This window comes from Oncorhynchus kisutch, linkage group LG19 (assembly GCF_002021735.2).
Source record: "Oncorhynchus kisutch isolate 150728-3 linkage group LG19, Okis_V2, whole genome shotgun sequence".
NCBI lineage: Eukaryota > Metazoa > Chordata > Actinopteri > Salmoniformes > Salmonidae > Oncorhynchus > Oncorhynchus kisutch.
The window spans coordinates 15,693,361-15,718,522 of record NC_034192.2 but is presented as its reverse complement, the minus strand read 5'-3'; the positions used below and the strand labels follow the sequence as shown (position 1 = coordinate 15,718,522).

At 42.7% G+C, this 25,162-nt stretch overlaps 1 protein-coding gene across 4 annotated transcripts; it reads right to left on the bottom strand.

The window, feature by feature from the left end:
• Window positions 1-1,339: 1,339 nt before the first annotated feature.
• On the bottom strand, window positions 1,340-22,531 carry LOC109864639 (cadherin-related family member 5). 4 transcript variants are annotated; one of them, XM_031798453.1, is made up of 16 exons: window positions 22,180-22,530; window positions 17,360-17,466; window positions 16,939-17,150; window positions 16,028-16,084; window positions 15,812-15,904; window positions 15,638-15,724; window positions 15,283-15,393; window positions 12,453-12,626; window positions 12,133-12,223; window positions 10,910-11,016; window positions 10,520-10,720; window positions 10,264-10,395; window positions 8,599-8,677; window positions 5,694-5,875; window positions 3,547-3,563; window positions 2,589-2,687 (listed from the first exon to the last, which is right to left on the bottom strand). In XM_031798453.1, the coding sequence occupies exons 2-16, from the start codon at window positions 17,424-17,426 to the stop codon at window positions 2,684-2,686; spliced, it is 1,614 nt and encodes a 537-aa protein (XP_031654313.1). In that variant the 5' UTR covers window positions 17,427-17,466; window positions 22,180-22,530; the 3' UTR covers window positions 2,589-2,683. The 4 variants fall into 4 exon arrangements, with proteins under 4 accessions (XP_031654312.1, XP_031654310.1, XP_031654311.1 ...); XM_031798452.1 differs by lacking the exon at window positions 3,547-3,563 and having other exon boundaries at window positions 1,340-2,687; window positions 10,264-10,362; window positions 22,180-22,531; XM_031798450.1 differs by lacking the exon at window positions 3,547-3,563 and having other exon boundaries at window positions 1,340-2,687; window positions 22,180-22,529.
• Window positions 22,532-25,162: the final 2,631 nt, after the last annotated feature.

Sequence of the window (25,162 nt, the reverse complement as noted above, 5' to 3'; positions counted from 1 at the left end):
CGCACTCCAGCCCATGCCAGGTGTCTCGTCAACGTCTCATGGGCTGTCAGGGACATTCTCTACCCCCTATTGGCTATTGTTAGGGAAGTCTTTCTGCACGTAGAGCTACTCGTCCAATCGTTCAGTGGATGTCAACATGGCTGCTGCTGAGCATCTTGGCAGACAGGACATGTGTATTCAGGAAGCCCAAGGGCAATTACAAGCCAGAAAGCTAATATAACCTAGCTTTTCCCAGTGATTAAAAGTATGCTTTTATGTTTAGGACGAGTGTTGTAGTTTTTAGCAAGTGATTATTAGCTACAATTATACATGAATACAAATGTCAGAATTATATAGACAGCCAATATCATTATATCATAGCTGCACATAGAACACACCCATTCCTTCTGGTTATTCATGAGAACAGTTACTGAATTCACAAAATGTGTTTACACATCATTCAAGTGGCGTTTAACCATTGTTTTTTTAGAAACAACACTAATGTCTTGTGTGGCCATCTACAGAATGAAACTTCAGTTTACACTCTATAGCAAACACTAGTGATGCCACATAATCACTACACACTATAGTCACACAGTGTTGGGGAATAGTGAACTACATGTAGTTTAACGAGTCATTTAATGACATGTTCCAGTACCTTGGTGGTAGTTGAACAACATTTTGATCTTGGTAGTGTTTTCAGTAATTAATGACCTTTTTTTGCCGTGTAGCAGTGTAGCTGGAACTACGCACTACTTTGTTGCAATAAGAAAAGAAAATATAGGTGGAGGTGAGAATTCTTTCTTTTTTTTGGCATCAGACCTGTCTAATTCTCAGTCGAAACACATTTTGTGTGCCTAATTCTCACTACACATTGTTTAACATCTGACTCCAGAGTGATCTGTTCTTGCAATATGTAGTCTGTGACCTTTCAGATTTAGATATAATTTTTAACTAAGTAGTTTGGATGTAGTGAACTACTTTTTCAAATTCACTTTAGCTAAGTAACTATATTTTGTATCTTAACTTATTGTAGCTTAACTTCATCCAGTGTGAAGTAATTGATGGCTTGGGTGAACTATATTTTCAGAGTTGCTTCCCCAACACTGTAGTTACATTGCGTGTGCTTAAATGTTGACTTTAATTACTGAAGTACTAGTCCTTCAACACTGCAAATTAAAGCAATACAGAATGGCTTCATTCGCATTAAGGCTGGTCCCACACAGTTTTTCAGAAAACATGTTTTTGTTCTCAGATTTACATACGTCCATTTACTCAATCAAGACCTGAAAAGTGGTTGAGCTCATTTAGGCCCAACTGTCACGATCATCGTAGTGAGGAGACCAAAGCGCAGCGTGGTGTGAATACATTATTTTAATGTAGATGAAAGAACACGACGAATACTAAACAAACAAACAAAATAATAAGACGAACGTGACCGCTATTAATATTGTGTGCAAACATGCATCAGAGACGACGACAAACACCTGCCACTGATTGAGAACCATATCAGGCCAAAACACATAGAAACAGACTAACTAGACATGCAACATAGAATGCCCACTCATATCACACCCTGACGAAACAAACAACTCAAATAATGGTCAGAGTGTGACACCAACATAATCATATGGAATTGGAGAGAGAAAAAAACATTTATATACATTTTTGTCTGTGTATAGAGTTTGTTTGGCTCCATAATGTCCGATTTTTATTTTTTTAAATAAATGGTTAGAGTTATTTTGTATCTTCAATGTGAGTCTGAACCCCAGAGTGTGAGTCTGAATGGTGCATATGTGGGTTACTCGGTCATCTCTTTGCTTGATCGCTGGTTTGTTGCGCTGCATTTCCCCCCTCGACATCCTGATACTGGAGTAACGGGACCTGGTCGTCCTCCGAGGCTGTGTCATAATCGTCTGAAAGACACATCAGAGTGCATAGCCTAATATTGATTTTTCTGCCTCAGACTACTCTTCAGAAGAGCTTTTGTGCCCATCTTTGGGTTCTCTGATGTGGTGTGTTTTCATCCTGTGGCTCTGAGGCTTTTCTGTGTTTGTTTGGTCCTCAGAGGCCTCGCTTACGTCTGCCGTCTCACTAGAAGCACCCAAAACATCTCTCGGCTTATCCGTCCTTTCCCCCTCTGAATTTCTCTTCTCTTTTGTGCCAACAGCGCGTTCCCACTGCTTCTCCCATTCCCTCTCCTCCTCTTTCTCCATATCTCTCTGCTTATTCCTCTCCTCCTCTTTCTCCATATCTCTCTGCTTATTCCTCTCCTCCTCTTTCTCCATATCTCTCTGCTTATTCCTCTCCTCCTCTTTCTCCATATCTCTCTGCTTATTCCTCTCCTCCTCTTTCTCCATATCTCTCTGCTTATTCCTCTCCTTCTCGTCTTTTGTCATAGCCCCTGTGCTGATGGTGTTGTCATCTTTCCTGCTGTTGGAGATGAGGGCGGCAGTGAGGTCTTTAACCAGGGGCTCTGGCGTCACCAGTATAGGCAGCATGTCGCCTGTTACGGTACTGGAGCCGCAGTCTGGATGGCTGCTGTGGCAGCGTGGCGGCGGTGGGATCAGCGACTGTTTCCTGGTGTAGACCCCATGTCTCCCAAAGAGGCTTCCGGAACCTCCCGAGGCCTCGTAGTCTATGCTGAACCCTTCGTTCTGGTAGGAGACCTCCTCGACCAAGGGGATCACGGGCCGGCCCGAGTTCACCTGTCAATCACGGAAAGAATGGGCAATTAGAGGGTTGCTTTGAGTTGAAATGGTTGTTTTGTGACTTGTTACGTTCCTGATTCAGTGTTGTCCTTGTCCGTTCAAAATTCTCATTGGTGTTGTTCAGAATTACAGAAGTACATTGGACAATTATGGACAAGCAGTGTTTCAAATTCAGCACATTTTGACAGTGTTTGACAATGTCTGAAAAGCAGAGGCTGCGCGACCAGATCAAACCGCCCCTCCACACCCATACACCATCCCCCAGGATGCCTCTTCCCCACAGTTAAACAACATTCTATCCATGTGTTACTTTACGCACACATTTCTGAACAGCTGAAAGAAAAATCCAGCAGCGTATATATTTTGTAGGCTAATTTAAGACGACATGATTGACGTGTATCTATAGATAACACAGTAGCACAAACATCAGCAGTGCGCAAACAATACTTTTTTGCAATATCATTATACTAAATGTGGTGTGAAACCAAATGCATTTAGTCTACATGTCAAAATAATGTAGCCTATCCCTGTCTACACATTGCATTGGGGCAAAACTGAATTTTAACCATAAATAACATACAACCGTTATTTCGTCTTTCAATCATCATGCAACACCAAACGATATGATAGACCACACATTGACATTCGCCAGAGTAGCCCGTTTCACCTCTGGCCAGCCGAACTAGCACATACGCAGAAGGTACGGTTGGTCAGAGAATCTGGTCACGCAGCCACTCCGTTTTCGAAATATTCAAAGCACAACACATTAGCATACTAAATCCATAGAGATAGATACTAGATCTATTCTATGACTGAATCTATGATATTCCCCTTACACACGGGGTTGGGTACTGACCATAAATCGTCTTCAGTCTACGATGCAAAACATAAGCAGGTCAGTATTTCACCTCATCACCAAACTCAAAATAATTACATATGCAATACTATTACATACAGTGGGCTCCAAAAGTATTTGGACAGTGATAGTTTCTATTGTTTTGGCTCTGTGCTACCATGATTACGGATAATCCTGACTGAATCATGAGTAATGATGAGTGAGCAAGGTACAGAGGCATAAATATCACACCCACCAAAAGAATGCTAACCTCCCCTGTTATTGTATTAGCATGTCTTGGGGGTATGATATTTGTGCGTCTGAACTTTCTCACCCATCATTATTCACGATTAATTCAGGATAATCCATAATAATCATGGTAGCATCCACATTTAATGTTTAGAAACATTAATTTATCATTTACAATAAAAGTGACTATTGGGCACAAAAAAAAAATCTAAAACACAACCAAAACAAAGTCACTCTGAGGAACTGAACCGTCTGTGCTAGTTCTGTAATCATTGTGTCCTATGAATATGGGACCACTTCACTTTAATACTCATAAGGGTATTTGTCCCAATAGTTTGGTCCCCTAAAATGGTGCAAAATAAAAGCGGACAGTCTACAATTTAACCTCCTAATGTCATTTGAAATCCAAAGTGCTGGAGTACAGAGCCAAAACAACAAAAATGTCACTGTCCCAATACTTTTGGCGCTGTACATGTAACTATTATGTTACATGTGTTACTTTTACATATCACCAATGTGTAACATTTACATACAAAAAAAGCAGAACCGCAACATCACAGTACAACCACAGGTGTCATACTTGCATTTGCATAATTATGCAATGGAAGTGCATCACATGTACGCATCTAACATTACACCATCTCACTGTCACAACCACATCACTCTAGTGCGTACGTCAAAGCAATGCATGCATAAAAAACTCACCACCTGGAACCACCTTAAACTCTACATAAACATTAGTGAAAAGAGACGTCAGGAGCGTAGAGGGAGAGAGTGGGGAGGAGGGGAGGGAAGGAAGGAAATACGGTCTGATATGTTTTAACTTGTAGTGCGGACCACTGGTTTAGGAGTCAGAGCTCAAAGGTTTTGTTTGATATGGCGTTACAGACATGTTTAATATATATATATATATATATATATATATAGTGGATTTTTGCCTTGGATTACTCTGTAATTTAGATTAGATAGGAGGTAGGTTTCCATCCAATTGGCGACAGATTTTCATACGAATATTCTAAAACCCGCATAAAGAAAATATGTGCATTTTCCCCACCAGTGTTGTTTCCACCAAATTGACTTTTTGCGGATAAAAATCCGACATAATTTTGTCACTAAAACGGTTGCGTTAAATAGCAAATGTGCCTACTACGGTATTTGCACGTGCACACAGCTCGCAGATACAGTGCGGGTAGGCTGGTCTACATGATGAGATTATTATGCATGTTTTTATTTGTCAAATGGCAGTCAAGCATCGATCATCATGTCACCAGAATCAGACCCTTGATATTTATTGGAAAGGAAGCATCAAGATCACCATGCACTTTCACCACCCTGTGAAGTTCATCATCATTTATTTCATCAGTAGCCTAATAAACCCCCGAGTCATGGTGGGAGGATCGCGTGACTCCAAGTTTACTTGAATATGATGGTTATTATATCAATATTTGCGCTTAAAGGCGTTTCCACTGCCATTTCTCGCATAATTAATTTTACTGACACAACAAAATCCCACTTTATCTAGCGTGTTTTGTCGAAAATTTGGAAACACATTTTCTGTTTACTTCAGGCATGTCGTGACATTTCTTATCTGACATGTACTTTACTTGTATAAAAAGGTTGGATGGAAACCTGCTTAATGACACATTTAGCTTAGATTAGGCCCGTATAAGCATACTATCCTTGATTTTTACTATGCTTGATTGTGTTCGATTGTAATAGTCAGTGGGTTTACATGTTTTTGCATCCTTATACTGTATGTATCCTTGCCATTCCTTATCATTCATTCATTCAGTCGCCACTGGCCAGCAAATGGTCATTCAATATATATTTTTCACTTGTGTGCGTGCTTTACTTGCCCCTGTGTGTGTGTGTGTGTATACAGTAGTGTGTGTGTTATGTGTGCATGGAGCAGCCCTTACCACTTTGAGGTGTTTCCCCAGGGCGACAGCCCCTCGTCCGGAAGGTTTTTGTCTCTGTCTCCTCCTCCTCCTCTTGGCCCATCGGATCAGCAGGAACAGGGTGGTCACTAACAGCAGCAGCATCCCACCCATGATACCGCCAGCTATCCTCACATCCATGTCTCTGAAAGGTGTCCAAGGGACTATGGAGGGATAGGAGAGGCGGGTTAGCGTATGAAGTCCAGCAGCTCACACAACGGGTCCATTTTCACTTTGCAACGGCTCATGCTCATAGCCCTGCAGAGTCTTACTCATTCATCCAGATGTTGTGCCTGAAGCCCAGTTGAAGAGAACGTTTGTCTGTTTTGTAAGCAGTCTCTGTCTACAGTTCTTTGAATGGGGAGAAAATACATTCTGGGAAGTTCGAACAGCCAGTTGCCTGGTTTAACTCATCACATTGTGTCCATGTTGTCAAGAGTAGCGTGATTGACAGTGCATAGAAGGGGAGAGAGGGGCGTGTCCATGTTGTCAGGAGTGCATGATTGACAGTGTATGGAAGGGGAGAGAGGGGGGTGAACTGAGAGAAACCTAAGTGGATCTTCCAGCAAGACAATAACTTCAACCACATGTAGCCGATGTGAAATGGCTAGCTAGTTAGCGGTGGTGCGCGCTAGTGGCGTTTCAATCGGTGACGTCACTTGCTCTGAGACCTTGAAGTAGTGGTTCCCTCTGCAAGGGCCGAGGCTTTTGTGGAGCGATGGGTAACGATGCTTCGAGGGTGACTGTTGATGTGTGCAGAGCGTCCCTGGTTCGCGCCCAGGTCGGGGCGAGGGGACGGACGTAAAGTCTATACTGTTACATTGGTGCCGTGACCCGGATGACTGGTTGCTGCGGAAAGTGGAGGAGGTCAAAAGGGGGGTGAGTGTAGCCGATGTGAAATGGCTAGCTAGTTAGCGGTGGTGCGCGCTAGTGGCGTTTCAATTGGTGACGTCACTTGCTCTGAGACCTTGAAGGGTGACTGTTGATGTGTGCAGAGTGTCCCTGGTTCGCGCCCAGGTCGGGGCGAGGAGACGGACGTAAAGTCTATACTGTTACACACACATTAAAATCCACAAAGAAATGGTTTATCGGCCACAAAATCAACATTTTGCGATGGCCATCTTAGTCTCCGGACTTAAAAGCACATTGGAAACCTGTGGTTTGAATTGAAGAGGGCCGTCCATAAGCACATACCAAGAATATAAAGGATCTGGAATGATTCTGTATGGAGAAATGGTCTAAGATCCCTCCCAATGTGTTCTCCAACTCATAAAACATTTTAGTAAAAGGCTCAGTTCCGTTATCCTCACAAGGTAAGGTATTGAAAACAGGGTGTCAATAATTTTGACCCCTACCTTAAAAAATATATATTCTATTTTCTATTACTTAGAATATATATTCTATATATTAAACAAAACATATATATTATCTGAGCAATTTTATTAGTATTGTAATGAAACAGCAGGGAGCATGTCTCGAACCCTCGACCTTCGAGCCCGAGGTCCAGGGTCCATAAAACCCAGGGTCGTTACACTATCAAATCATTTTTACAAAAAGTTGGGAGCATGCAATATACTGTAGCTCCGTTTTTCAATTATATATTTTATACAGTCATTTTTGCTCATCTTTGACACATCAAGGGTGTCAGTCATTTCGGACGCTTTAAAGAAATCAGACGGTGGGGAAAGAACAAGTACGCCCATCATTTGCGCACATTCCAAGAATCTGATTTTACAAAGTGGATGTATTGTCAAATCCATCATGATTTTTGTTTTCTAATAGGCCCACAATGTGGTTACTAAAACCCAATGTGAATACAGTATGGCTGTTTTCGCTGCATAATATTTAGAAATAGTCAAGTTAGGGGTTAGAGAAGAGTTCCGTTAACTGCTGTTTGTAACATAGCTAACGTTAGCCATATAGAAATTGGTGGTGCTACTTGAAGCTGTGTTTAAGTGTAATGCAGTTGGTTGGTGACAATGACATGAACATGTATTGGAGTTGACATCCATACAAGCATTACACTCTGATTTTACCCCAAAATAGGGTGAAATGCCATATCCTAAATGTAGGCTAATTTTGATGGGGGGGCAATGAGGAGATTCTGAATCTTTCCCCCCTTGGGGGACGTGTGAGTGGCGTTGCCATTGTTTTGGTCGAGTTCACTTTCTTTCCTGCATCTATAGGCTACACTGTAAGACAATGGAATTGTTCTTTGTTGACTTTCAGAGAGCATAGTGGATTAACCAGTGTTGTTCTGCTCCCTATTGTAAGGATTTAGGATTCATGCATTTTAAACCCTCTACCATATTACTTAAGATTGAATTGTTTGAACAACAGCTGCTTTGTCTTTATCTCTGTGTGTGTGTGTGTGTGTGTGTGTGTGTGTGTGTGTGTGTGTGTGTGTGTGTGTGTGTGTGTGTGTGTGTGTGTGTGTGACAAGAACTGAGTAACATGGTGTGACTTGCATGTTGCAGAGCGGTGTACTGTTTGCTACATTTGCCTTGCCTGTCTGTGTGTGTGACAGTATTAAGCACATGGTGTGACTTGCTGCATGTTACAAAGTTGTGGTTAATCAGGTACAGAGAGGGGAGGCTCAACACGAGGTTTAACTGAGATGGAAAAATACTGAACAACACAATAGCAGGAACTGAGCAACTGTTACAACTAGGGTGTGATACCAGAACAGTGAGAATCTATACATCGACAGAGGGTGAACTCCAAGAAGCGCCAAGAGGCTAGGACTAGTCTGAGCACCTGCGATAGGCTGAGCAAGTCTAAAACCACGCTCAGCCTCTACTGTGATAGACATAGTTCCAACCCGTCTGTTGGTCTATCACAGTATAAGAACAGCCCCCCCAATGCATCAGTAATGCTCAGTACTTACTTGGCTGGCTTCTTTGTAGCAGCTCTATGTCGACTGAGGCTTTAGCAACTTCACCTGATTCCTCATCCATAGCGACCACCTATAGGATAAATAATGATATTACAGAGAACTGTACTGCCCTACCAAACTGCTCATTTGGTCTAAAATGAGTTTATGCAGTTACTGCTAACATGACTCCCATTTTCTCCAAAACACAACACCATACAGGCAGGATACTTGTCCACATGATTAAGCATGTATTTAATGTAGCAAAAATGACTTTGAGTTACTGTGAAACCAAGGTAAATAAAAGCAATATTTCTCAGTTCCACACTATGAGCAGTTACTGCCTTTTAGCTTGATAGGGCAGTGTAGATTCGGAGCCCAAAAAATGATTCTGTGTATATCTAACCCTAAGTGAAGCTAATTTTAATGTGAGTTACCTACAGTTGTATTACTACTGGACCACTTATTGGCCTAACCTAGCTATACAGTTAGCCAGGGATGACTAGTAAAACCAACTGTCCCTGTTTAACAAACTCATCTGGGTTTTTACACTGAAACAAATATATAAATGCAACATTTAAAGTGTTGGTCCCGTGTTTCATGTGCTGAAATAAAAGATCCCAGAAATGTTCCATACCCACAAAGTTAATTTCTCTCAAATGTTGTCAAATGCTCTTAGTGAGCATTTCTCCTTTGCTATCCACAGGACAGGTCTGGCATATCAAGAAGCTGATTAAACAGCACGATTAATACACAGGTGCACTTTGTGCAGGGCAATAAAAGGCCACTCTAAAATGTGCAGTTTTGTAACACAATGCCACCGATGTTTTGAGGGAGTGTGCAATTGGCATGCTGACTGCAGGGAAGTCCACCAAAGCTTTTGACAGATAATTGAATGTTCATTTCTTGAACCCCTCTCCGTCCTCGTTATTAGAGAATTTGTGTATGGTGTTGTGTGGGTGGTATGCTGATGTCACCGTTGTGAACAGAGTGCCCTATGGTGGCGGTTGGGTTATGGTATGGGTAGGCATAAACTATGGACAACGAACACAATTTAATTTTATTGGTGGCAATTTGAATGCAAAGAGATCATGACGAAATCCTGAGGCCCATTGTTGTGCCATTCATCCGCCGCTATCACCTCATGTTTCAGTATGTTAATGCACGGCCACATGTTGTAAGGATCTGTACACAATTCCTGGAAGCTGAACATTTCCCAGTTCGTCCGTGGCCTGCAAACTCACCAGACATGTCACCCGTTGAGCATGTTTGGAATGCTCTGGTTCCACATGTACGACAGTGTTCCAATTCCTGCCAATATCCAGCAACTTCGGCACAGCCATTGAAGAGTGGGACAACATTCCATAGGCCCCAATCAACAGCCTGATCAACTTTATGCAAAGGAGATGTGTCACACTGCATGAGGAAAATGGTGGTAACACCAGATACTGACTGGTTTTCTGATCCATGCTGCTATTTTTTATTTTTTTAAAGGTATCTGTGGCCAACAGATGCATAGCTGCATTCCCAGTCATGTGAAATCAATAGATTAGGCCCAACTGTATTTATTTCAATTGACTGATTTCATCATATGAATTGTAACTTAATAAACTTTGAAATTGTGTCATGTTCGGTTTTTATATTTTTGTTCAGTGTATATTTGTCTGATTATGACCTTACCTCTAGGATGAGCCTGTCGAAGGATCGTAGGCGGTCGGTCTTAGCGATGATAACCCCTTCCTCTGTGATGTGGTACAGTCCAGTGGTGGCTCGTGTGGGCTGGAGAGAATAATGCATTTTTGGATTCACCCCCTGCAAATGGAGGGAAGGTGAAGCAAGACAGGATGTACCCAGATGGGATGGAAAAAAATGTTTGTTTATTATCCCTTTAAACCAACTAAATTTAGTCAGACACACACATTATCCCATCGCTTACATCTACAAAGTCCTGGTCTATGGCTTGGATGAAAAGCACCTCGTTCCCATAGGTGGAGACTAGCGTGGCAGGGCTGGAGCTCTCGATGATGAAGCCCTTGTACGTGGTTCTGTTAAAGAGGGGAGGGAACCGGTTCTCTGCTAGCACCCGGACCAGCGCTGTCGCCACACTGTACTTCTTTGGGTCATTCAGCTGAGATGCCTGTAGATGATTTGATGGTGTTTTCAATGTCAAACAGTCCAGGGAGATCCTTTTTCAGATCTATTCGGTTAACAAATTAGATTTTAAAAGGCTCTTAGTATTGGACTTAACTTTGTCTTTTGTGGCTTTTGATAAGGCATGCTACTGATGCTAGTGCTTTTATCATTGTTTCAATCAAGATTTTCTTACCATGATCCGCAGTCGGAATATAGGTGTCATATGTCTGTTTTCCACCCGTTTTGTCATTGTGATCTCTGCTGTTTGGTTGTCAATCTGAAACCTGTTTTTGTCAGCACCTGAGGCACATGTGTTACAGGTAAATACACGGGATGCCACACAGAATGACCATATACAGTTGAAGTCGGACGTTTACATACACTTAGGTAGGAGTCATTAAAACACATTTTTCAACCACTCCACAATTTTTTTGTTAGCAAACTATAGTTTTGGCAAGTCGGTTAGGACATCTACTTTGTGCATGACACAAAAATTTGTTCACAGACAGATTATTTCACTTATAATTCACTGTATCACAATTCCAGTGGGTCAGAAGTTTACATACACTAATAAAACTTTAAATTGAAAAAAAAAAACAGCTTGGAAAATTCCAGAAATTGTCATGGCTTTAGAAGCTTCTGATAGGCTAATTGACATAATTTGAGTCAATTGGAGGTGTACCTGTGGATGTATTTCAAGGCCTACCTTCAAACTCATTGCCTCTTTGCTTGACATCATGGGAAAATCAAAAGAAATCAGCCAAGACCATGCAGCCATCATAATGACCATTGTTGTGTTTGGAGGAAAAAGGGTGAGGCTTGCAAGCCGAAGAACACCATCCCAACTGTGATGCACAGGGGTTATATATTGAAGCAACATCTCAAGACATCAGTCAGGAAGTTAAAGCTTGGTCGCAAATGGGTCTTCTGAATGGACAATGACCCCAAGCATACTTCCAAAGTTGTGGCAAAATGGCTTGAGGACAACAAAGTCAAGGTATTGGAGTGGCCATCACAAAGCCCTGACCTCAATCCTATAGAAAATTAGTGGGCAAAACTGAAAAAGGGGGTGTGAGCCAGGAGGCTTACAAACCTGACTCAGTTACACCTGCTCTGTCGGGAGGAATTCGGCCAACGTATTGTGGGAAGCTTGTGGAAGGCTACCCGAAATGTTAGACCGAAGTTAAACAATTTAAAGGCAATGCTAACAAATACTAATTGAGGGTATGTAAACTTCTGACCCACTGGGAATGTTTAAATGTATTTGGCTAAGGTGTATGTAAACCTCTGTCAAGTGTAAGGCTGCAATGCAATCCTTTCAAATAGAAATATTAGAGCAGTCTACTGGCCTCTCAATAGGCCTTGAAATTGCCTATTGGCAATGGATTAAGCAGACACTATTAGGTAGGCCCACACCTGAGAGAATGGAGTAGAGCAAAGGCGTATCAAGGCTTCTGTCTCCGTCTTCGGCATGAATTGGACCAGGAGAGAAATTCAGTAACATGTCCTGAAACCAGAGAATTACTGTATCTTAGAATCCACATGGATTGTTTAATCAATCAATTGTTAAAGCTTGACTCCTGCCAGTTCGCCCTCGCAAAAGAGATTTATAACTTCAAGTGTCTTTCCTGGTTAATATATTAAGGTTTAAGGAAAAAAATTATCAATATTGCATGCAATATGCAAATCCATATCATTTGAATTCTACAATGAGTGTACTAAGCAGTAGTCATCACCTGGTCCTTTTCTGTGATGTTGACCACGTAGATGGGGTTGGTGCAGACAACCGTGTGGTTGTGGTCCTGGGAGATGGGTGTGCACGGTAGGAATTGAGGGTAATGGTCGTCCCCGTCCTCCACGTTCACAATCAGTGAGGCGGAAGTGTTGTACCACTCCTTGGTGTTGGTTTCCTGGAGAAAGAAATGTATTTTATCTAAGCTTCAGCAATGATACCCAATATAATGGAAAACCCTTCAACCTAGCAAGACTGAGAGCAAACCCTTACTGGAAAAACATGATTTTACGTGAAAATCACAATTTTACATTTTTACGTGTCTTGCACATGTGAAACCATGTGTTTTTGGACCACTTCACAGGTGTTGATATTTCACATCAAGTTTCTCATGTGGATTTTCACGCGATCACATAACCTTTCACATGTGGATAAAGATGTTCACATGGGATTTCACAGGTGATGATGCCCTGCAAACAATAATGAGTCATTATGATACACACACTGTCACAGCCTGATCTGTTCACCTGTCTTGTGCTTGTCTCCAACCCCCACCAGGTGTCTTCTATTTTTTTCCCCATTATCCCCTGTGTATTTACACCTGTTTTCTGTTTATCTGTTGCCAGTTTGTCTTGTTTTGTCAGGTCTTATCAGCGTGTTGCACATTTCTCCTGTTCTCAAGTTTTTCTTTTATAGGTCTTCCCGGTTCTGCCTGTCCTGACCCTGAGCCTGCCTGCCGTTCTGTCCCCGATTGAATCTGCCTTGGATTATGAACCTCTGCCTGCCCTCGACCTGCCCTTTGTCTACCCCTTTGTTATAATAAATATTTTGAGAATCAAACTGAGTCATGTTACACACAACACTTTTAACATGGTGTTTTCAATTGACATATTTGACACACTTTGACAAACATTACTACATTGTGGATGTTTATTTATACAGTAATTATCATTCAACATGTCCTTCCCTGGGATTTTTACTCACAACCCCTTGGTTCACAGCATTCTTCCTGCTACATCACAATATCTGTGTCAGTAACCGATTTAGACCGAATTGCTACACTTTGGACTTCAAATTAAATTCCAACCGTGTTAAAAATACAGTCAAGAAAAGCGATTATATTTATCTTAGTGATTCAGGAGTAACATAAAAACAGAATAATATACCCCACCAACATTGGACAACTATACAGAAGACCCTCAAATTGCTGGAATAAGTAAATGAAATCAAAGATGTGAAAACAGTCAGAATAACTGAAGTGTTTCTACAACACGTTTTCACATGTGAAATGTCAATCTTTGTACGAACTTGTGACAATCAAGAGCTGTTAAAACCTCTTCAGGATCTAACCCTTTTTTTCAATTTTCACCAAAAATGACTAACTGCCTGTAGCTCAGGACCTGAAGTAAGGATATGCATATTATTGATACCATTTGAAAGGAAACACTTTGAAGTTTGTGGAAATGTGAACTTAATGTAGGATAATATAACACGTTAGATCTGGTAAAAGATAATACAAAGATAATTTTTTATTTTATTTTTATTATTATTATTTTTTTACCATCTTTGAAATGCAAGAGAACAGCCATAATGTATTATTACAGCACAGGCACAACTTATTTTGGCCACTAGATGTCAGCAGTGTATGTACAGCAAATTGCAGAAATGTATTCTTGCCAGCCTCCATTATATCCACAGACCTGGTGGCACAGCGGGAACTTCAGGTAGCTAGCAACCAAGCGGTTTTGAGTTCAAATCTTAGTTAAGTCAAGTGAGGTTGAGTCCTAAGTAATCAGCATACTGTCCTTTAACATTAACACATGGATATAGCTAATAAAATACCGTAACTAGTTGTAGATTTACTGTATTTTCACCGCAACTAGACAAAAACCTTACAGGACCATTACACAACGTTCTAAGAACGTCTTTAAAAAACGTTCTTGGGGATGTCCCTGCAACAAACCAGGAACTACACAAAACATGCAGGGGACCATGACTGCTTAAATGTAATTAATGTAAATGATGTCTTTCAAAGTAAAATGTTCTAAATTACATTTCCCACCTGGGTTTTCATATGTGCTGAAATGTTATATGAAATACCATGACACACACATGTGTAGTGTCATGGTATTGCATGTAGAAATGTTTCATCTCCATGTTGTCACATTTATTTCACATGAGATCATGTTCTTCCATGTGCTCACATGTTGTCATGTTGCTTCACATGTTGTCATATTAACTTCACATTTGATCACACGAGTTCACTGGAAATTCATGTGGATTTTGGTCAGGAGACCGGTATTCAGCCCAGCCACGTCCTTCCTCAGCATTTGAGATTTTATGTTAGAGAATGATGCTGCCTGCAAGATGCATTGTAACTATTTATGATCTGTTTCTCGGCACAAAGTGTTTGACGATGGCTTCACTCATAAATAGTTGAGTAGATTATAATGCTATTACACGGCTAGTCAGGCAGTGGCATCGTAATAGATGACATATCTTCAGATTATAATTATATTATATGACTAGGCAGGGCGGGGCACAGTAATAGCCTCTGGCTTTCGTAATTATTGGCCTCTGGCCTCAATGTGTTCTGGTTGATTAATGAAAAAGGGGATTAGTGGCAGACATGGGTTCAAATGGTATGTGTTTTCTTTCAAATACGTCAGCTGTGCTTGATTGAGCATGTCTGACTCAATGAGCCCATTGAAATAGTTCAAGAAGTTGAACCCCGTCCATCTGGGACCTCAAGACAGGCTCAATCAAAACGCTCAAAGTATTTGAACGAAAACAAATACTATTTGAATCCAGGTCTGATAAGTAGCAGGTCTTACCACAGCGTAGATGACTAGCTGCAGCTTGGTTTTGGTCTCATAGTCCATTGGCTTGTCCAGGATTACTTTACCACTGTTGGGCAGGTCTATCCTGAAGTAGTTGGCATCAGGCTGGGATGACAGAGAACATGGAAATGAATGTTCATTAAATTAGTGCACAGATGGCCTACTGAGCGATTGACACAGAGGTGTAATCAGCAAGGTTAGGAGATATAGGAGCATTTTAAAATATACTTCATTTGAGTAGATGTTGGGTTGTCGCTATAAGTGGATATATTGGGTCATTGTTTGAAATGAACAGGAACATGACAACAGGATTCAGCACTGTGGTGAGTTCAAACTCATGGTACCATACCGAGGCTCTGTCGATGATGTAGGTGATGGTGTCTCCATCAGCATCGATGGCCTTGACAGTGAAGACGACAGAGTTGACTGCAGTGAGCTGAGGATTGATGAAATACAGAAGACCGGTCATTATGCATCTGAAACACAAGATTATCTAGATTATCAAAGTGTGATGTTTCTTTACCTCACTTATGTAACGCGGTTGTATAGTCTTCTCAAGGAACCTTGGTTTGTTATCATTTTCATTCAGGATCTCAACCATGACCCTGTATTCACTCTAGAGGAAGAAAACAGTAGTTTCAGAACTTCCGTTTAGACATTTCCTCAACTTTTGAGGCAGTTCACATTCTAATTCCCAGGTTGTGAATAACATGCTGTAGGCCTGGTTGAGATGGCTTACTTGTATTATGTCGTCTTCATAACATGTTAATGCTGCCATCAAAACAGATCCCTGGCGCTTGGAGAGAAAAAGCTATTCATTATTCATTACAGTGTCTCCTGACCCCTCCTGTCTCAGCCTCCAGTATTTATGCTGCAGTAGTTTATGTGTCGGGGGGCTGGGGTCAGTTTGTTATATCTGGAGTACTTCTCCTGTCCTATTCGGTGTCCTGTGTGAATCTAAGTGTGCGTTCTCTAATTCTCTCCTTCTCTCTTTCTTTCTCTCTCTCGGAGGACCTGAGCCCTAGGACCATGCCCCAGGACTACCTGACATGATGACTCCTTGCTGTCCCCAGTCCACCTGGCCATGCTGCTGCTCCAGTTTCAACTGACCTGTGCCCTAGGACCATGCCCCAGGACTACCTGACATGATGACTCCTTGCTGTCCCCAGTCTACCTGGCCATGCTGCTGCTCCAGTTTCAACTTCCACCTGACTGTGCTGCTGCTCTAGTTTCAACTGTTCTGCCTTATTATTATTCGACCATGCTGGTCATTTATGAACATTGAACATCTTGACCATGTTCTGTTATAATCTCCACCCGGCACAGCCAGAAGAGGACTGGCCACCCCACATAGCCTGGTTCCTCTCTAGGTTTCTTCCTAGGTATTGGCCTTTCTAGGGAGTTTTTCCTAGCCACCGTGCTTCTCCACCTGCATTGCTTGCTGTTTGGGGTTTTAGGCTGGGTTTCTGTACAGCACTTTGAGATATCAGCTGATGTACGAAGGGCTATATAAATAAATTTGATTTGATTTGATTTGATTATGGTTAAGTATGAACCGTCAAAGATATGAATGTGTCCTATTCAATCAAACCTGGTTTTCTGGCATAAGACTTAAAACAGGAAGACAGCAACAGCGTGATGCCTTATTACCTCTCGATCCAGGACTCTTAAAATGGATGAGTTGAGCCTGATGGTTCTCCCTTCTAGGTAGAACCAATTGGCGTTCTCTCCGGTGAGGCACAAGCGGATGCTATTGACTCCTGTAGGGTCCCCGACGATGCTGAGGTTCGCAATGAACTCTCCTACAGGTCGGTTCTCGCTCACTGTCGCAAAGATGTCTGACCCACCCAGGCAGAGGCTGGCTGTCAATCAACAGACACAGATTTGGGGTCAATGGCTTTCAATTCAATTACTTCAATGACATTTCAATGACTTATGTACATTAGCGTTTCAGCCATAAGTAGCATTACAGTTTTGGTTTAAGCGGTTCAGTATTAAAACCATGTTGAGGCGACGGAAGAAGCGAGACCGCTATTCCCCACAGTGAGCGTTTGATTGAACTCTGGCCTACCTTTTATGACATGGTAAGACGTGTTTATTGCCAGCTGGCAGAGGAACAGCCCCCATGGGTTCAACATCTTCCTCTGGCCTCCTGAGCCTCCAGTCTCTCAGCCACAACTGCAACCCACAGAAACCAGCAGCAACACAAAATGGCAGTGTTACATTTGGTCCCTCTTTGGTCACTCTAATCTAGCAGACAGGATGTTTCGGTTACTGTACTACCAACTGACTTTTGTCTTCCCTGAGTACCCCTGAAGTACCCCGTTGTGCATTTTACCAGTAGGACTAGGGTCTCATGAGTCTTTTCAAGTACCCCCTGTGGATAGGCCAAGTACCCCCAGGGGTCCGATTCCCCCTTGTTGGGAACCACTTCTACAAACTATTTGGTCCCTCTTTGGTCATTCCTAACAGCATTCTGCCAAGGCAGTTACGGTAACCTGCCCGGTAACATGACTTTCACTGCAGCCTCTCCCGTTAAACCCCACCTCAGTGTCCACTAAGTGCCCTTGGTGCCTGAAAGCTTTTTTGGGCTCCTCATATAATTCACATTTAAATCCTATATAGTTTCCATTCTCTGATGTTTATTAGGCCTATGTATTATACCAAATCAAGGCAATTTGTGTAATTTACCGTAATTCATTATGACTAATGTTGAGTAATGAACCACTCCCTTCGGTAAATCCTTTCATGTTTGTTTTGTTTTATGTTGTTGATCACATTAAACGACTGTGGTTTGATTAGCCCGGGGTCAGTGCTAGTCAATTGTTAGCCTGGGTACCAGTCTGTTTAGCTATTCCACTCCTTGCCATGCTAAACATGTTTGGCATGACATTTCCATATGGAGTTGACAAGAGAGCATAAACAGACTGGCACTCAGACAAATCATTTGTTGCTAGGTCCATTCTTCAGATTGCTCTGGCCATGACTGTCCACTGAGTGTCTGTCACGCTCCTTCATGCTCTCAGCAGTCAGGACCTTTACTGCTCTCAACTTTACTGTCATAGAATCTTACTTTAATATATTTGACTGTTTACTGTGTAAATGACTGTGTTTAGATGCCTGTGGCCTGTGGCTTGAGTGTACACATGCACACGCTGCTCAGTGTAGTTATAAGGTTCCGTGTGAGAATTAGTCTGTGTCTGACTCGCGTGTTTAGAAGGTCTCGTTTGGTTTAGTACAAATAGTACCTTCTGAGGAATGAGATAACTTTAGCAGACGTAGCACTTAAGATTATAACTGCTGATTTGATGCGCTTAAAATATAATTGTCTTGTGCCAAAATGGAATAACGACGGCACCATGGATATGTTGGACAAAATATTAAGAACACCTTCCAAATGTTGAGTTGCTTCCCAGAGTTAGGTTGGCTGGATGTCCTTTGGGTGGTGGAACGTTCTTGATACACACAGGAAATTGTTGAGCATGAAAAACCCAGCAGCGTTGCAGTTCTTGACACAAACCGGTGTGCCTGGCACCTACTACCATACCCTGTTCAAAGGCACTTAAATCTTTTGTCTTGCCAGTTGACCCTTCCGAATGGCACACATACACAATCCATGACTCAATTGTCTCAAGGCATAAATAATATTCTTTAACCTGTCTCCTCCCCTTCATCTACACTGATTTGAAGTGGATTTAGCAAGTGACATCAATAAGGGATCATAGCTTCAACCGCTCCCTGTCTGAGTCTGTAATACCAACATGTTTCAAGCAGACCACCATAGTTCCTGTGCCCAAGAACACTAAATGACTACCTAAATGACTACTGACCCGTAGCACTCACGTCTGTAGCCATGAAATGCTTTGACAAGCTGGTCATGGCTCACATCAACACCATTATCCCAGAAATCCTAGAACCACTAATTTGCATACCGCACCAAAAGATCCACAGATGATGCAATCTCTATTGCACTCCACACTGCCCTTTCACACCTGGACAAAAGGAACACCAATGTGAGAATGCTATTCATTGACCACAGCTCAGCGTTCAACACCATAGTGCCCTCAAATCTCATCACTAAGCTTAAGGACCCTGGGTCTAAACACCTCCCTCTGCAGCTTGATCCTGGACTTCCTGACGGGCTGCCCCCAGGTGGTAAGGGTAGGTAACAACACATCCGCCACGCTGATCCTCAACACGGGGCCCCTCAGGGGTGCATGCTCAGTTCCCTCCTGTACTCCCTGTTCATTCATGACTGCACGCCCAGGCACGACTCCAAAACCATCATTAAGTTTGCTGATGACACAACAGTGGTAGGCGTGATCACCGACAACCATGAGACAGCCTATAGGGAGGAGATCAGAGACCTGACCATGTGGTGCAAGGAAAACAACCTCTCCCTCAATGTGATCAAGACAAAGGAGATGATTGTGGACCACAGGAAGAGGAGGACCGAGCATGCCCCCATTCTCATCGACGGGGCTGCAGTGGAGCAGGTTGAGAGCTTCAAGTTCCTTGGTGTCCACATCACCAACAAACTAACATGGTCCAAGCACACCAAGACAGTCGTGAAGAGGGCACGACAAAACCTATTCCCCCTCAGGAGATTTGTCATGGGTCCTCAGATCCTCAAAAGGTTTTACAGCTGCACCATCGAGAGCATCCTGGCGGGTTGCATCCCTGCCTGGTATGGCAACTGCTCGGCCTCCGACTGCAATGCACTACAGAGGGTAGTGCGTATGGCCCAGTACATAACAGGGGCCAAGCTTCCAGCCATCCAGGACCTCTATACCAGGCGGTGTCAAAGGAAGGCCCTAAAAATTGCCAAAGACTCCAGTCACCCTATTCATAGACTGTTCTCTCTGCTACTTCACGGCAAGCGGTACCGGAGCGCCAAGTCTAGGTCCAAGAGGCTTCTAAACAGCTTCTACCCCCAAGCTATAAGACCCCTGAACAGCTAATTGAATGGCTACCCAGACTATTTGCATTGCCACCCCCCCTTTCCACACCACTGCTGCTACCCTTTGTTATTATCTATGCATAGTCATGTACATATTATGTACATATTACCTCAATTACCTGGACACCAGTGCCCCAGCACATTGACTCTGTACCGGTACCCCCTGTATATAGCCTCCACATTGACTCTGTACCGGTACCCCCTGTATATAGCCTCCACATTGACTCTGTACCGGTACCCCCTGTATATAGCCTCCACATTGACTCTGTACCGGTACCCCCTGTATATAGCCTCCACATTGACTCTGTACCGGTACCCCCTGTATATAGCCTCCAGATTGACTCTGTACCGGTACCCCCTGTATATAGCCTCCACATTGACTCTGTACCGGTACCCCCTGTATATAGCCTCCACATTGACTCTGTACCGGTACCCCCTGTATATAGCCTCCACATTGACTCTGTACCGGTACCCCCTGTATATAGCCCCACTATTGTTATTAACCGCTCCTCTTTAATTATTTGTTACTCTTATCTCTTACTTTTCTTTGAAGGTATTTTCTCAAAACTGCATTGTTGGTTAAGGGCTTTTAAGCATTTCACTGCTGTATAATAAATAATACAATTTGATTTGATTCACCTGGTAAGTCTAGGTCATGGAAAGAGCAGGTTTTAATGTTTTGTACACTCCATGCATAATATTGATTGGGTTCATGGCCCTCCCCCAGAAAAACAAATCAAATCCACTAATTTAGTGTGGCTTGTATACCGTTTTTTTCAGCTACAAGGAAAACAACATTTTAACGTTCTTAGAACAGTTATTTTTAGTCTTGCACAATAGAACATCTATTAAAAAGAGTAGAGACTGACTAAACAGCTGGTAAGGCTGTGGATAATGCAGTGTGTGTCTACTGGTAATTAGAAGTGGAGTCAGTCTGTCTCTGGATTAATACCGTCTTTAATTCGATTGAAATACCTTCGCAACAGGAAGTAGGTCTTTGTCACATGGGCAGATAACAGGGGATTAAATATTGAATCTAGTTCCATATCCTATCCAGCCCAATTTGACACACCTGCCCCTGGCAGATGAAGACGTAAGTGTGTGTTTGTGTTTCCCCCTTTTGTGTTTGTGTCACCCAAATGTCTCCCGTGTGTGTATGTGTGTGTGTGACTGGGTCAGTCTGGTTCACTATAATGAGCCTCACCCGGCCTGCTTTTGTCTGTTGCTGGGAATTGAGGTTCTAGTTAAATAGGCCTGCGTTGCCCAGGTTGTTTCTTTCGGAAAAGTTATCTGAACTCCTCCCTTGCCCTGCGCGTATCACAATGAACTAAACTCATTAAAGTGCTTTTGATAATAACTGAACAAAGCAATTACTGAGCCATTAGGCCTCGCTTCGAGCATTCCCTAAACTTAACGCTATCCTTAAACCCTATGCTTAACACTATCCCTAACCCTTTCCTTAACCCCTAAGCCCTAGCCTCGCTAACGTTAGCCTCCTACTGTACCTAATGTTAGCGTTAGCCACAACAAATTGGAATTGGTAACATTGCATATTCGTAACATATCATACGAATTGTAATTCGTAGCATATCGATGATGGACAATCTCAAATGAATACCCAGGTTGAGTCATAGCAATAACAAAATGTTAACGATATTTTTGGTCACACACACCAGATATGAATTCAGTTCATATTATGTTCCCTTGTCTAAGTATTGTTTGTAAGTATCACCACTTAGTAAGGAGGCAATGGAGGTCGGACCCCTTTAATGCACACGTAACTCAAGGTGATGTGATGTCACAACGATATCGAAATTTGTCAGAAAGGCTTAGCACTTCACCCACATTCTTACATACATACATTCATGTACACACACACACACATTTTTTTCTACACTTACTACCTTACACTAACTTACATATAGACTCACATCATACTCACTGTCGTCCAGTAGCTGAATGGTCAAAGCCTGAGCCGCAGCTCTCACGCTCGCGGTATCCCTCGCCTATTCTCTCTGTTCCAGCCCCTCGGTTTCCGCCACATATTTCCCCCTGTGGCAGAACTTTCTCCCAGGGTCAAACGATCAAGAGCAGTGACGACAGCACTAAACACTCCAGTCCCGCTTCTCCCACCACCACCGGTTGAGCCTTGTTCCCCCAAGCAGGGGAGCGTGGCAGAAAGAGAGAGGGAAAGAAAGAGGGAGGTGTATGTGTTGGGAGAGAGCATTAAGAGCTCCTGCGTAGAGCACAGACCGGGGCTTAGCTGGCATTTGGGGCTTCCGAGTGGCACAGCGGTCTAAGGCACTGCATTTCAGTGCTAGAGGCATCACTACAGACACCCTGGTTCGAATCCAGGCTGTATCACAACTGGCTGTGATTTGTTGTCCCATAGGGCGGTGCACAATAGACCTAGCGTCCTCCGGGTTTGGCTGGTGTAGGCCGTCATTGTACATAAGAATTTGTCCTTAATTAACTAGTTAAATTATATATATTTGTAACAATCCATGACAGGAATAGCCATCCAGCACAGCAGCTGAGAGAGAGGGAGGTTAAACCGAGAACAACGCTGGCTGTGCTGCTAATGCTAATGACACTAAACCAGCCTAGGGGTGCGAGTAGAGATCTCCCACCAAGCCCCCGTATCACTCTCACTAGTCACTATGATCCCCCTGCTGGGTAGTGTCTGATGGATCACTCGGTGTGCTGAAGGATCCTCAGGACACCCCATTAGTGTTGTGAATCCATGCAGGAAGAGAGGCCTTGGTTTCCCTTCTAACTACAGAGGCTCTGTTAATGGCAACACCCCCAGTTAGGATTAAACCGGCAAAACGAGTATACATTTTGGTGTCGGAATAAAATGTTTAATCAGATGATGAAACAAAGAAGGATTATACAGTAAAGCGGTTATCGCGGCATGTTTTCAATCAACCCCGTACAGTATTGTATAGCTTACCTTGGTATTGATATCTATTCTGCTGTTAATTTAAACGATTGTGCAGTTACAATCACTTCTCATCAGTTTACAGTACAGCAGCCCTTTTCTGAAGCCAGATGCCTCCCTCTTTGTCTCCATGTTCTTTTAGAGGCCTTAGGGTAACTCGTACCACGCAACTCCTTAATCACTTTTGACAAGGTTTTAAACCTCTTGTCACACTCTCTCTCCTCTCTCTCTCTCTCCTCTCTCTTTCTCCCTCAGTCACTCTCTTGCTTCCTCCCTTTCTCCTCTTCACAAATGTGCTTTCCCCATCTCTATAAACACCTATAGGTATTGGCAGCAGTTGCCTGTGTAGTGCTGCACATTGTCTCCTGCACTAACATTTAATTCTACTTTACCGGTATATCAGCAGGGCTCCTGCCTTGTTGCAGCAAGTTAATAGGCTTAGGGTCTCTTACTGCAGTGCTGATTAGCAGCTATTGTGGATTAGACATGTCTCTATCAGCAGCAGTGCATGGGTAAAATCACAGGGGAAGGCAATCCAGAAAAGAAAGGCATATTACAACCTACAGTGGGGAGAACAAGTATTTGATACACTGCCGACTGCAAATGAATTACTTAAAAATCATACAATGTGATTTTCTGGATTTTTGTTTTAGATTCTGTCTCTCACAGTTGAAGTGTACCTATGATAAAAAATTACAGACCTCTACATGCTTTGTAAGTAGGAAAACCTGCAAAACCGGCAGTGTATCAAATACTTGTTCTCCCCACTGTATGTGTTGTGATAATTGCGTTGTTTGCTTTATAACCTGTTCGTATACCTTGACACCGTGACATATAGGTCCAAGGCCGAGACAATAAGAAGACAAAGTGGCAGAATAAATTCAACCACACATTTGTTTCATTACAAAACCGGAGAACAACATCTATCTGGTGAAGTTCACGAAACATTGCATGTAACAAACAGCTTGTGACCTATAGCATAGTCACGCAAGGTAATGTTTTTGACATTTCCGGACTGCTAAACAACTATTGATTTACAAGTATTGATTTAGAGCCATTGATTTACCACAAGTCGCAAAGAAAACAGAAGCTGCCTCCACTGTTCCAGCACCATTTCAACTTCAACATTCCAACATAATATAATAGCCTACAATGCATTTGGAAAGTATTCAGACCCCTTGACTTTTTCCACATTTTGTTACGTTACAGCCTTATTCAAACATGTGTTCCATTGTTATTTTTCCTCATCAATCTACCCACAATACACCATAATGACAAAGCAAAAACTGGATTTTTAAATGTTTGCACATTTATTAAAAAACAAACAACTGAAATAATACATTTACATAAGTATTCAGACCCTTTACTCAGTACTTTGTTGAAGCACCTTTGGCAGCGTTTACACCCTCGAGTCTTCTTGGTTATGACGCTACACGCTTGGCACACCTGTATTTGGGGAGTTTCTCCCATTCTTCTCTACAGATCCTCTCAAGCTCTGTCAGGTTGTATGGGGAGCGTCGCTGCACTGCTATTTTCAGGTCTCTCCAGAGATGTTCAATCGGGTTCAGGTCCGGGCCCTGGCTGGGCCCCTCAAGGACATTCATAGACTTATCCTGAAGCCACTCCTGCGTTGTCTTGGATGTGGGCTTAGGGTCGTTGTCCTGTTGGAAAGTGAACCTTCACCCCAGTCTGAGATCTTGAGTGCTCTGGAGCAGGTTTTCATCAAGGATATCTCTGCACTTTTCTCTGTTCATCTTTCCCTTGATCCTGACTAGTCTCCCAGTCCCTGCCACAGTATGATGCTGCCACCACCATGCTTCACCGTAGGGAGAGTGACAGGTTTCCTCCAGGCGTGACGCTTGGCTTTCAGGCCAAAGAGTTCAATCTTGTTTCATCAGACCAGAGTATCTTGTTTCTCATGGTCTGAGAGTCCTTTAAGTGCCCTTTGGCAAACTCCAAGCGGGCTGTCATGT